We start from the raw sequence: 14,480 nt of genomic DNA on the forward strand, positions 1-14,480 counted from the left end.
CTTATTAGCGTAGTCTATGAATTCTCGTCCAGACCAACTTAAGTTTAAAGTACTTTGTGTTCATAATTTGTTTTTTAGACTTTCAACAAAATAAAGAGACAGAACAAAGAGAAGACAAACACAATACTCGCATTGAATAAAACTATGTGCGTTTTGAGAAATAAAATGCTTGCGTTCATAGTTTGTGTTTGCGTCATGGTATCTCTGAATTTGTCTTTACAAGTACTTTCATTGTGTGCGGGATACTTCATTTATTTTGAATGAATTTCCCCCTCGGAAGTTAATAATTATTGAGAGTTTCTTCTGTAACTGAGTGCTGCATTTGCCATTTATCATGAAACGATCGATTTCTACTACTTTTCTTGAGACTGTCTAGAGTTCATGCTACGTATACGATGTGCCTCTCCTGATGCGTGTTCAATCATGTTGCTCTTCAAGTTTTATGAACCTGCCAATTGTCTTATTTTATCTTCAAGATGATTTACGGTCATACATACGTTCTTGTCAATACTTGTATTTTTATAAACTGCAGTTGTTTAATTACTGGCAGAGATTTTGGGCCGCGGAAAAGGAAAGAAAAACAAACACAAAACAAGCCAAAAACAACAAAACAAGGCATTGAACAAACTTCACAAACCCTGGACTACTGAGTATTTATCCAACAAGTACATTTGTATGCGTAGCTTTTTCGGGATACCATGATGGGCTGAAAAGGACCGTTCACTTTATTCCTGACAAAATTAAGGATTACCGGAAACAACGGACTATGGAATGTTTCCATGAACAGGTGAAAAAACGAACAAGAAACAACCCCCCCCCCCCCGCACAGATACGGACTCCTCGAATAAATTGCCATACTTACTCGTGCATGAGTGGTCGGACAACGGTAGAACCATAGGTGTTCGCCTCGTGGAACAGAGTGTACAGAAACGGTAGAAGGCGATATCGGATGTGCAGATACTTTCTCGAATTTTCCGCGAATGTTTTGCCAAATTTAGGCGGATGTTGGTCCTTCAGGAACAAAACATATATGTCTTAGTGTATTTCTCTGTATGTCTTTCGTGTTTTGGTGGGAACAGAAAAAATAGAGAAACAGAGAGAGAGAGGCAGAAAGGAGTAAGAAAATAGGCAGAAAGCAAGATATGGCGCTATTCATACTGTAAGGAACAGTTAGAGAGATGGACAAAGAAAGAGATGGAGAAGGATACACATACTGAAAGACAGACAGGCAGACAGACAGATAGGCAAACAGACATATGCAGGTTGCCGAACTGACACAAAAACACGACGAAAAAGTTGGACGGAAGGTCCCATATTTAGACCGTTATGTTCTCCTTTATTGTCGGCTTCAACGCCTCAGATGCATGTTTACAAGGATAGATAACCAGGAAATTGACCTTCAATGAGAGAGATGAGGTCTCCCCAAGCAGAAGTTATATAACGAGCAGTCTCAAAAGACTGCCAATTAGTGAAAGTTATGCATACCTCCCATCCATAGGCGTTGTGATTTCTACAGAACGGATAAAATGCACCGATTTGCATCCATCGATTGCACAGATCTTCTTTGACGTTTTGGAAGAAACCACAGATATCTGAACCGATCTGCATGAGAATGGGAGAGAATGGAAAAGAAAAACAGAACAGAATTCCGAAGGTATTGTTAGGTTGACTGACATCATACTACAGAAAGAACAATATGATATGTTAAAGTTCTAAGTCAACACAAATGCAAGCAGATTATTAGGCTTGAGCTTTCAAACACCAGAGTCCATAATTTTAAATTCAACTTTTTATATATGCAGATAGCATTGAACTAGAAAAAAGATTTTATATAAAGGAGGCCTTTTTTGATTAGAATGTCAATTATAAAATGTCTGAAAGGTGTCGATTGATTGCTGAAGGCCTTTGGATATTGCGGAGGTTGAAATATTTCGAAGTTACACACTTACGTATGGAAATCCGAATAGGCCGAACTCCAGCATACCTGAACAAAAACAAACAAAATATTTGTTCTGATTTGTCTTTCTGGTGCTAATGCATGATGGAATATTTAGGACAAATAGCATGTAAATCTTGTAAAGTCACAGACTACATCTTGTTGATGGGCCAAATTTTGGTATTTCCAACCTCCCAGTCGTTTTGGGGGGGGGGGGGCACATGTCTAGGCAACACCGTAACTTTCACCATCAGTTCAAAATTTGCCCAAACCACTGTTCTGAGAGGTACAAAGAAATAACCATATCAAAACTTGATCTTAAGTTAACCCTACATATGATTTTCACACTCAAAATCAATAAAAAATATCCTTCTGGGAAAAACATATATTCGTAATTTATCTATAAAAATACCACCAAAATTTCTGACCATGTATTCCGGGTTTTAGTAAGATTGCTGTTGTACTCAATGAATAAATTACATATATATTCTTCCAGTCTGATTAAAAATCGCATTTGCTTTCCTTGGACATTCGCTGTGTCCATTCTTGAGAAAATACACTCGACATGAAAGCGAGGCAAATTTCAAGAAGCCATTTTGGTCACACAACTCTAAGGGTCCCAAATATACCATGTTCCAATTGAAAACGATTTTTCTGAGCAGAAAAAATTGTTCGAAACTATTTATGAGAAAACTTTGCTTTCCAGTCAAAACTTTTAATGAGTTTCAGGAAAAAAAGTACCAAATTTACGACGAGCCTCGACAATGAAAGACTTAAACTTTTCCTAAAGCAAGTTTTCTGCCGTTTTCTTTCAAACTTAAGAACAAAAATCAGGGTCATTATGCAAATTTTGGTATTAGAGAAACACATTACCCAATGTTTATCTATATTTGAAATTCAAAACGGCCGTCATCGTGTTATCTGTATGGTGGACTTACTGATTGAAAACTTAAATTACTCCACAAACTTCAAAATAAACGCAACAAGTGATAGGCCAAAAGAATGAAAGTTTGAGAGTCCAGTAGGAGACGTCGAATTATATACGTCGCTCCCATGTACATTAATAAAATCACAGATTACCTATCACTGAATCAGCCATATGATTCCATTGACTGTCATTGTCTCCAAGCCAGTGTCCTGCAGTCTTGCCACTTCCGGGGAATGTGGAGCGACTTATGACAAACGATCGCTTGCCAGGGAGAGCTTTGCGAGCAGCTCTGAACAGAATAGAGAACAACATATTGTATAATCCCCATTACGTTGCTAAAAGCTGAACACATATCTCCTAGTTGAAGTTGTAGAACATTAATATGCGCCCGTCGGTCAGCATGAATTCACATCAGAAATTTCTATGAAAATAATCATGATAAGATCAACAGCGAAACAGCAGACGCCAGGAGCACTTTTGACAGTACACTGTGAACCTGGTAAGTTTGTTGTCAGACCGAAACAAAAAAACAAAGAAAATAAAACAGAAAAGTACAGAATACAATATACGGCTATACCTGAGTGTTGGGTCATTTTGGCTCCATCCATATAAACTATGCATGTTATAGTGTTCGGTCAAACTGCTTCCTTCCACGGGATCCCGATACTGTTTGGTCTCCATACACAGAGTTTTGTTGTAGATGAATGGTGCCACCAGATCTGTACCAAATATTGTCAACATGTGTTAGGAAATCATGTTTCTAAAACACCAGGACGTTCACAATTTGAAGTGTTCTATACCCCATCAAAATATCGTCAAATTTTGCCGGAAATGACCTCTTTTAATCGGTGTAATCTATGTCACGGTGTTGATGCAACAGGCCGTCAATTTTGCTTTTTTTCTGCTCGATCTAAAATGTTTTGAGAATATTTTCAAATCCAAATAACTTTCGGGTCAGTTTGATTTTTCTCACATGCACTGTTGTTTTCATGGTGCGTCGGTTGAGATTCCTATTTTAGGTATCACTTGACACACTGGATATATTGATGAACTTGATAAACTGGGAGCAGAACTGTTATTAGTATGCCTTTCGGTACTTTATCATCATCATCATCATCATCATCATCATCATCATCATCATCATCATCGCTCGAAAATGTAAATGTTTCCGAAAGCCTCTGGTTGACTTACTTGGGAAATATGGTGGTTTGTTGAAATTATTGTCCGGGCAGGTACCATCGAGGGAGCCGTGGACAAAATTTGCAGGTTCGTTCATATCCTGAGAGAAATATTTACACATCGTTCATAAATCATTTTTCTAATCACTGTCGTGCTACGGCGCGCCAAATGTTTCAAAAAATATTTATCGATCAGTGCAAAAATAAACTGTCATTCGGTCTCATTAGGAAGGAAATAAGTAAGAAAAGTATAATTAAAAAACAAAAGACAGAAATGTCATTTTATACTTCATTTTAACTTGAGAAAAAATCTTTTAAGCGTAATTAGGAAATAAACAATTTTCAACGATTGAAAAAGTCATACATCCATACTTATCGACATACATACACGTATAATAGTTCGCGTAAAAGGTGCAATGAGTGCTGATTTTACAAAAAAAAAGAAAAATATGTTTTACAGTGGTACGTCCACAAAATTCACAAGAAAATCACTAAAAATCACTACTACCACTCGGAAAAAATAGTACAAAAATAAAAATGTGAACCACATACAGAAAATCATTTTAAAAGAATCAGACAAAAAAGTCATGCATACATAAAATTATTTATGTACTTAAGAAAATTAAAAAGCACTACGTCTCATAATAAACGTATTATAGATAATCAAAATATAATATGAATCACCAGCCGCTTTGACAGTAAAGAGAGAAAATCGGAGAAAAAATTCGGCAGTGATGGCTCTAGACAAAAGTGGATCTCATCTACAATAAAATAAAATAAAATAAAATAAAAACGAAAAAAATAAAAAACGCCATGAACAGAGATACAAAAAAAAAGCGTGGGCCTGTGGAAAGAAAAAACAAATGAGGACTCGCCACAGCAAAAAAAAAAAAAAAAAAAAAAAAAAAAGAAAAAAAACGAGCACTCGCCACAGAAAAAAAACAACAAGCCCGAAATTACAATTATTTTATTCAAAAACTCATGGTTCACGTTTCCTTCGATCGATGAATCCCCAACAGCGGGGAATCCGATCACCACATACTCCAATGTTTGACGAAATATTAATTGAGCATTTCAGTGATAACGTGACATCTTGAAACCTAGCTCTGTTTGGCTGGGCCCTGCTCTACTTGAAACCATACTTGGGCAATATCACCTAAAGAACGTCCAAGTTAACAGTGAATAGTTCCAGAGAGTCAAGTTAACTGAGCAAATTTCAGACAGTCCACAGGTCAGATCACGAGCGAGACGTACAACCAATGACCCTTCATGGCAACACTGCGAACATATCGATGCCTTAGGCGCGGTATGCTGGGAGCCCACTGCAGGCCTTCCACCGAGCGCACTGCACTGTCATCGCCGTTTTGCCTACACAGTTTTATACGTGTGGTTCGATACATCGCGTTCAAATACCATGATAATAAACCACCTCGTTGTTGGTAATTCCTCGTCTATCCTCAAAGATCACCCAAATCTGATAAGTTTTTGAAGAATCTGCCGTGTGTTGAGAGAACGTCCATCGTTTTCCGTGTTCGACAAGACGAGCAACGCAACTGTACAAGCCTTACCACAGGGGATTCAATCTCCGATGATGACGATGATGATGATTAAATATTTAAAAATGAAGATAAATAAACATATATTTGGACTCAGTAAATTTGTGTTATTGTTGTTGTCGTTGTTGATACTATTTGCAGAAAAGAACAAAGTATGCGCTGCAAATTTCAACACAGCCTAACTATACATGTGCGTCGCAAATTCAATACAGCCTAACTATACATGTGCGTTGCAAATTCAATACAGCCTAACTATACATGTGCGTTGCAAATTCAATACAGCCTAACTATACATGTGCGTTGCTGCCTAACTATACATGTGCGTTGCAAATTCAATACAGCCTAACTATACATGTGCGTTGCTGCCTAACTATACATGTGCGTTGCAAATTCAATACAGCTAACATTACCCAAGGGGTGTCACTTCATTGCCACACACTTTTTTCGATCGCCAAAAATGCACCTAGCATGCATCGAAATCGGTAAAATTCGACGTAGGGTCAAAGCACATTAGTCCTTCTCAATAATACTCCAACATTTTACCTCTTACCGATGAAAAGTCGAGAAATCAGCAAGTTTTTCAGCGTATCTGGACGTCTCTTACATTTCAGATTTAAAAGGCGCGGCAGTGTATTGAGTCACGTGGGCGCTTTTCAAATCGAACCAATAGCAGAGCTCGCCAAAATGCACCCAGCAAGCATCGAGAGCGGTAAAATTCGATGTAGGGTCAGAGCCCGTACTGAACGAATGGGCCCAGCGTGAAAACCCGGCAGTAACGTAAGTTTCTCACGTCTTTGGAAACTATGGTGACACTGTCTGCGTGCGTCTGCATACGAAATTCTGGTAACTTTAACAGTTCCAGTTCACCCGCAGCAAGAGATCGTTCTTTCCAAAGATGTGAGAAACTTACGTTGCCTCCGGGTTTTCACGCTGGTCCATTCAGCTCTGCTATTGGTTCGATTTGAAAAGCGCCCACGTGACTCAATACACTGCCGCGCCTTTTAAATCTGAAATGTAAGAGACGTCCAGATACGCTGAAAAACTTGCTGATTTCTCGACTTTTCATCGGTAAGAGGTAAAAATGTTGGAGTATTATTGAGAAGGACTAATGTGCTTTGACCCTACGTCGAATTTTACAGATTTCGATGCATGCTAGGTGCATTTTTGGCGATCGAAAAAAAGTGTGTGGCAATGAAGTGACACCCCTTGGGTAATGTTAGGCTGTATTGAATTTGCAACGCACATGTATAGTTAGGCAGCAACGCACATGTATAGTTAGGCTGTATTGAATTTGCAACGCACATGTATGTTAGGCAGCAACGCACATGTATAGTTAGGCTGTATTGAATTTGCGACGCACATGTATAGTTAGGCTGTGTTGAAATTTGCAGCGCATACTTTGTTCTTTTCTGCAAATAGTATCAACAACGACAACAACAATAACAACAAATTTACTGAGTCCAAATATATGTTTATCTATCTTCATTTTAAATATTTAATCATCATCATCGTCATCATCGGAGATTGAATCCCCCTATGGCCTTACGGCTACGAGTATGGCGAGTGTCCAGCCTTCGCAACGCCAGACACTCTCACTATACTCGCAAGGCTAGACCGGCACATACACGACATGTCGATCCCCATTGCAGAAATCTTTATATCCACACAGTCCAATATATGGAGCTACAATATTTGTGCAGTAGCCTATACATAGCTCTGGGTGGCAGGGCTGTGAGTCAGCCTAGCCCTGCCACCCAGAGCTACAGTATACAGAGAAATAGCGGCTGCTTGATCAGTGCATGGAGGTAGTCTCTTCCTACCTCCATGATCAGTGTTTGTCAAGTCTGGCGCGTTCGCGTTCTACATGTACTAGTGAAAACGTTGCCTCGAATTTAAACGGAGTGTTTCAGCCCGAGTATTTTTGCCTTTGCCACACTCCGTTTAGAGGCTAAACCCACGGGATACTTGTGTGGTTCGATATATAGCGGCCGCTGCTAGCTCAGCATGGCAGGGCTGTGTGTTACCGGCGTTATACGGGAGGCCGTGTCACGCCGGTAACACAAAGCCCTGCCATGCATATAGCCCTGCGTACGATGCTGTGTGTTGGCCGCTACAGCTAACAACACAGCATCGTACGCAGGGCTAGCGAGAGAGATGCCGACATCGACGGTTATTTACGAGAAGTGAATAAAAGACTGGCATTTTTGGAAGCGATCGAGTAGCTGAGGTAGGCAGGGATACGACTTGGGCCCAAAAACGCTGAATTTCGGCAGTAATTTGGCTTTTTACGTCAAGTCCCAAAATGGATTTGAAGTCACCGACCCTACGTACGGGTCTTTGCAGGGCTGTGGTGAGCGGGGCGATTAGCTGTAGCGGAACACACAGCATCGTACGCAGGGCTATGCCATGCAGAACTAGGCCGCTGCGCGCTGCGTGGTATGCAATTTTACTATGCATACCCACACGGCGGCCGCTGTGTATCGAACCACACGTAACCGTGGGCTAGCGGCTAGCCATCGTTTTGTTGGGGTTTGGGCACAGACTGTCTATGGCTTGGGAGAGGCGGCCCTACACTTTACAGCGAGGGGATCGCTGGTTGCCTACTGTACTAGCGACGGGACCGCCGGCCGCTGGCTTACCATCGAGAGTGTACATTGGAGCGAGGGGACCGCTGGCAGCCGACGAACCACCACGAGTGTTTTGTCCACTTTTAACCAAAACTGGTAACTGTTTAATATAGAATGGGACGTGTCGGTAACTTGGACGTCCATGAGATGATATTGAAGACTAGAAGCTGAGAGTTATCGCTGAAATACCCCAAATATCTTGTCCAACATCCGAGTGCGATAATCCAAAACCCTCTGGCATTAAACTGTAACTATCATGATAGTTGACAATTATTCAATTTTTATGTTGGGCTTTTTCTGCGGGGTGTCCCACTCTGTTTTCTTTTCTCGACGGGCCTTTTTTTTTCTACTGAGGTTTTTTTTTTGGTAACCTCTTTTTTTTGTAACCTCGCTTTGGTTTTTTCTTTCCAAGCTGACCTCGTTTTGGTTTCTTTACAGCCTCAACGCCGGCGTGATCTCGGTCGACTTTTCAATTGTGATTCTCTTTCTTTTTTTAGTCAGACCTGATGGTGGTTCGTTTTGTTTTGTTTTTTGGTAGTAGTGTAAGTACTATTTGTGGTTTTGTTTTTAATCATTTCAATATTTTTTGTGTGTGTGCTTGATTTTTTTTTCTTTTTTTCCCTTGTAATCAGCATTCATTGCGCCGTTATTTCAAATACACGTGTATGTGTACGTCAATGAGTATGGGAGTGTGGTATTTCCAAATTTTTGAAAAGTTTATCTTCTCATTACGGTTTAAAGAATATTTTACAATTAAGCATTACATAATATTCTGCCCTTTTTTGCAATAATACTTTTCTCGTTTATTTTCTTCCGTAATTCCATCGAATTTTTATTTCAATCAAGAAAGACGGTTGCACGTCATCTTTATCTGCACAGACACATTCAAATAAATGACACGTATTTTCAAATGAATCTATTTTTATGAAAAGGTACATTAATAAAATGCAATGGTATGGACGAAAGAATTTTTTTCTTTATTATTCATACACGTTTAAGACTTTTTTTTTAGAAAGAAAATTTGACAGTTTATTTTTTTACTCTATGACGATAATATTTTTGAAACATGTGGCGCGCCGTAGTCGTGCTACTGGGATCAATGTTGAAAATGGGCTTGATCTGCATCAAGTTCCCAATTTTATATTCTTGATTCAAGGATAAATGGCTATTTGTTATATCACTGTGGCGCATTAAAGTGATGTTAATATATTGTATAGTACGAGCATGGGAGTACGAGGTACTAAAGCAATAGCAAGTTTTGTTAGAGATTTTGTTGACGGCATTTTGTTAGAGACTTAGAATTGTAGCCCACTTTGAGATGCACAATATCACTAAGTGGCTCTTTTTTAGGCAGAGGTATAAGGGAAATATGTCCATCGACATTTAATAAAACACTTGTATATAAATATATGAGAGAGAGAGAGAGAGAGAGAGAGAGAGAGAGAGAGAGAGAGAGAGAGAGAGAGAGAGAGAGAGAGAGAGAGAGAGAGAGAGAGAGAGAGAGATTTGAAACCTACAATCCATATGCCATCGAATTCCAGCGTATTGTGGAAGTCTACGATAAGGTCTGTCCACCATTCCTCTGCCTTTGGATGACGGAAATCTGGGAAAACTGCATGTGCATTGTAATTCTGTGAAACAAAGAGACGACATTTGTTGTGTGCAAGCCCTACTATCAGTCTGGTACCCTATTCTATTTATTTTTTAAAGATACATTTATGTCATCATAGTCGCAAATAAAACAAATCCACATAACTGTGAATGCATTAAAATTACAATGCAGCTTATCTGAAAAACCCAAATAATGGAACAATTATATGCGTTTCGAATTGTATCTATTCGTTACATAAGAGAATTCCTTTGATTGACGCTTGCATCACCGAGTGTTGAATGCGTATATATTGGTGTAAAGGTCTTTTGTCTTCAGTCTCGGTCGAAACTCCACGATGTCAACACAAGTATTTTTTATTTGTTTATTCTCTAAATCTGATAGATCCTGTAAGTCCGTTGCCTTTTGACAATGCGTTGTGAGGGGGGAATTGTGTAAATAAAAGTGGTGAGTTTTTCGAGGGTACACAGTACGCTCGTGGGGTGTGACGACCACCGCATACCGCATATTTATCGCTGTTGTGTGTATCATTTAATTATCAATTCTCGAAGTTCAGTATAGATTGGTACCCCGTTCTATTTCAACAGCCAGCTAAGCACAGCGCAGCCAGCGGCAAAAATGGGAAAGGAGACTAGTAGACTACCAAGTCAAGTACTGTCCTTCGAGAGCGCCCTCAAACGGGCGCTCTTCCCGTTTTACACTTGGATCAGCAATCAACCATTGACTATACTACGTGAAATCTTGTAAATTTAAATATAAACAATCAGTAGAATATGCAACGGAATTTTTTAACTAATATTTTATTTCCACTACATTGGTGATTTCGCACACTTCACATACTTCAACTCAACATAATTTACCTCAACTTTGTATTCCCATGGCACGCTGTCGTTGACGGTGACGTTTTTGTAGTATGGCCATACCTATTTTTGGAGACAGGTGAACAGACATCTTAGATTCAGAGTAACCATATCATAAGTCAATAGCGACAACTTGCTCTCACTTATCGTAGCATTACCACACGTACATAACTTGAGCGTACAAGGTGATCGTAAGAACGTCTCTATATATATGCACGGTGTGTCGTTAAAGTACGCCCCTGAGCTGCAATGGACGGTAGAGTGCAACAACGATAACTGTTATGAAAGCTTCAGTGATTAGAATAAACCTTGTTTTCATTAACTAATCATACATGTTTTATTTTAAAAGCGTTGGATTTTCTAACCCGTCCTTGGAATTCCGTGACGCCATCGGCTTCCTTGATGAAGATGTCCTTCTCATGACCGTCGTCATAGGGAGGGTATTCCCCTCTCGTCTCGTTCATGGTGACCGCAGGATCCTTTGGTTAAGAAATATTTATCAATTAATATTCGAATATATAATAAAGCGAGAGATATGCTCTCATGGCGTCACAACTGCTCAGGTACAAGTCTAAAACAATTTTAGAAATTAGATGGAAATGTACATTTTTTCCTTCTTTAAGGAACAACATCCCCACGAAGAGCAATGTCTTTTTCCATCTACGATTCGTGGGTTTGTCTGGTACATTGGTCATTAATCAAAACAATTTTCAGTTACACGTTGAAGGCTATGGCTTTGAAAGGATGGCCAATTTTCATTTCTGTTAGAGGTCATGATCAAACAGATGAGTCGAAGGTGTGACATAATTTGATAAGTTGAAATCACGAAATTCACTCGGAGTTAATGTCACATCAACAACCGAGAAAACTAAGGTATATATTGCAAAAACGTTAACTCCGGCGACTATATAAAAATAATGTTTAAATCAAAGACTGACTGGTTCGACTATACAATACACTTTCATTATAAAGCAACTTCAAAATTTCAAATATCGAATGATTGGCATACAACTCACCAAAATGATGACATAATGTTTGCCTCTAGTTTTCAGGTCTCTGACAAATTCTGGGAGTCCAGCGTACGTTTCTTGGTCGATCGTAAATATCATCTGTCGCTCCATATAGTCGATATCGCCATACTGAATATCCTGTGTTTAAACGTGAAAAATCATAGATTATAATGGCTTTTTGTCGCCCACTGGACCCGCACTTCCTGGTGATCCGTAACCTTATGCAGAGATTGGGATTCACGTTCCTTGAAAAAGGTCCAAAGAATCGGTCACAGCAAATTTGAAGTAATCCATAGAGTGGAAAAGAGATGTGTTACATATGGAATGCCACATTTTTGCGTGACCTATAGTGGCCGACTCTGAGTTCCTTCACTCTTTTGACACTGGAATTGAGGAATGGGGTCCGAGTAGTACCTACACATTCACATTTATAATCTTTGGTATCTCCTCACAAGTTCAATGATCTTAGTGACCGAAATCAAAATACCGCTGGATTGTATGATCGATTACTCGTGAGTCTGTTTGGCTATAACTCTGAAGTTAATTTATAACGGTATTATGTAGACTGTTCTTTTAATTTCGGAAAATTAAGTAGGTTTTCTATAGGACGCCGTTTAAACATAGGTAAGCCTACCTGAGGTATGTCATATTCTTCCATTGAGTCGACGACTTTCATCACGTTGGTCAGGTTATTGTAGCCCCATCTACACAGTTGAAATCCCAACGCCCAATATGGCGGTAAAAATGGACGACCGATAAACTGGAATGTAAAGAATATATATTACTTACAAGAAAAACTGCACAATATTACCTTTTGGATGATGTACACCGACTTAAACGAAGGAGCAATTACAACATATAAAAATTCCTATTCAATATTCTACATTCGCTTTTACTATGTGGTAGCGAGTTTAAAGGAATCCGATATAGATTCTAGAACTCACTGATGAAATGAATAGGTAAATGAGGGAGTGAATAACAGCGCAGTTGGTAAGTAAGTAGATAGGTGGTATGTAAATAATAATGACAAAGTAGCTTATCGGCCAAACTTGCACAGACAAATAGCCACCAACTACCAGTAATTAATATCTAGGTGCGCGGGCGTCTTGATGGTGGACGAATCTGTGTATCAGACCGATTTTGTGTTTGGAAGAACTTTCGGAATTGTGCCTTTTTCAAAGTCGTAAATCGTGAGCGCCACTGTCCACTTACTTCAGTGTATTGTTGGACAACGTTTTCAGGTGAGGGCCCAAGGAACATAAAGAAATCGAGTACGCCACCTATGGTTCGATATGTGATAGCTGGTGTAGGCTGAAGAGTGACGTCTGAAAGGCAATGTAAACTCCCGTTATGATGACCTTTGACAAATCAAACTTTGATATCGAGATTGTATTTTCGCATATTCAACGAGCGGAACTTTCTCAACTTAATACCCAAACGATATTCAACACTCATACTAAACACAACAGTTTTACTGCGAAAGATTATTCAGGATGCACTAAAAAGGCGCTGTGTTGACAGCCTAAATAATAGATGTAAAACAAGAACTTATAATTTACATACAAAGCAAATATAAAGTAAACGATCATCAAAGATTACAGTTACTGAGCCTGTAAAGGAAATATTTTTGTGCTTTTGAAGATATTTTTATTTTGTATTAGTATGGGAACTACATTATGCGATATATATACGCATACCCATTGCATTTGCGTTAAGAAGAAACACCCCATGTGACATATACTCTTCCTCCATACACGTGTAGAATGGGTGATGGCCGTAGAGATTTGCCTCTGTCCGATAAGCCTTAAGAAAGAAAACACAAAAAAGAGAGAGAGAGAGAGAGAGAGAGAGAGAGAGAGAGAGAGAGAGAGAGAGAGAGAGAGAGAGAGAGAGAGATGCCATGAACAAATAATCAATCGATAATTGCAGCGACGGGATAAAATGTGTCTTTTCTTACTCGCTGTCCATGATTCTCATGCAGTCTAGCATGGCATTTTTGTTGTTTTTCAAATCAGACTCGACACTTGTATTCAGAACCCGATACCCTGAGGGCGCTAGTCATTACGAGGTAACCTTTTGGTGTGCGTGCTGGCAAGCGTGTGAACAATGGAGAACAGTGCTCTTTCTCTCGAAGTCAAAAATGTACTTGAATCGCAACAGTGTTTACAATACACGGTTTATAAACCGCGATTGTCGTAAAGTAGCATTAAGACGAACTTATCAATCTCGTAAACGATCGATTGCAAACTGTGAGCGTCTGGATGATAAATCATGACCGATGAAAGCTTGGGTTTGCATGACACAGATCGTAAAAGTACCAATGGTCAGTTTGTAGCGTGACTCGAAAAGTGTAAAGCAAATAGTACAAGAAACCCCAGACTATGTTCAACTGTTCTCAGTTCGGTAACAGTGGAACCGCTCTTATAACTATCCGAGCAAACATTGTTGAATGTATTATGGGCTACCGATCGATCGCTACAGAAGAGTTGACGCAAGTTTGCAATTGCACAAACCAAAATAATAATAATAATAATAATAATAATAATATTGGGTTCTTATATAGCGCACATATCCACAAGTACATGTGCTCAAGGCGCTTTACAATTATTATTACCCCTGGTCACTGGACCTAATATGATACCACTCAACTCCCTGGGGAGCAAACTACAGCTCACATGTGCAGCCAATAAGCGCAGCAGAGCTAAACAAACACATTACAACCACTGTCCTACCAGGTACCCATCACTCCTGGGTGGGGAGGAGCAATGAGGAATAA

General features: G+C 39.4%; 1 protein-coding gene across 1 annotated transcript in view; it reads right to left on the reverse strand.

The window, feature by feature from the left end:
- LOC139120938 (maltase-glucoamylase-like) overlaps positions 1-14,480 on the reverse strand; it is a 44,865-nt gene that overhangs the window by 4,025 nt on the left and 26,360 nt on the right. The window contains exons 28-41 of the mRNA XM_070685528.1: positions 13,402-13,507; positions 12,917-13,029; positions 12,339-12,464; positions 11,711-11,842; positions 11,060-11,173; positions 10,695-10,757; positions 9,743-9,856; positions 4,056-4,143; positions 3,442-3,583; positions 3,017-3,153; positions 1,950-1,984; positions 1,486-1,602; positions 863-1,011; positions 670-731 (exon numbers count right to left, since the gene is read on the reverse strand). Of these exons, the coding sequence (XP_070541629.1) occupies positions 670-731; positions 863-1,011; positions 1,486-1,602; positions 1,950-1,984; positions 3,017-3,153; positions 3,442-3,583; positions 4,056-4,143; positions 9,743-9,856; positions 10,695-10,757; positions 11,060-11,173; positions 11,711-11,842; positions 12,339-12,464; positions 12,917-13,029; positions 13,402-13,507 (1,498 nt within the window). The remainder of the gene's footprint in view (positions 1-669; positions 732-862; positions 1,012-1,485; positions 1,603-1,949; positions 1,985-3,016; positions 3,154-3,441; positions 3,584-4,055; positions 4,144-9,742; positions 9,857-10,694; positions 10,758-11,059; positions 11,174-11,710; positions 11,843-12,338; positions 12,465-12,916; positions 13,030-13,401; positions 13,508-14,480) is intronic.

Source organism: Ptychodera flava, chromosome 21 (assembly GCF_041260155.1).
Source record: "Ptychodera flava strain L36383 chromosome 21, AS_Pfla_20210202, whole genome shotgun sequence".
NCBI classification, from domain to species: domain Eukaryota; kingdom Metazoa; phylum Hemichordata; class Enteropneusta; family Ptychoderidae; genus Ptychodera; species Ptychodera flava.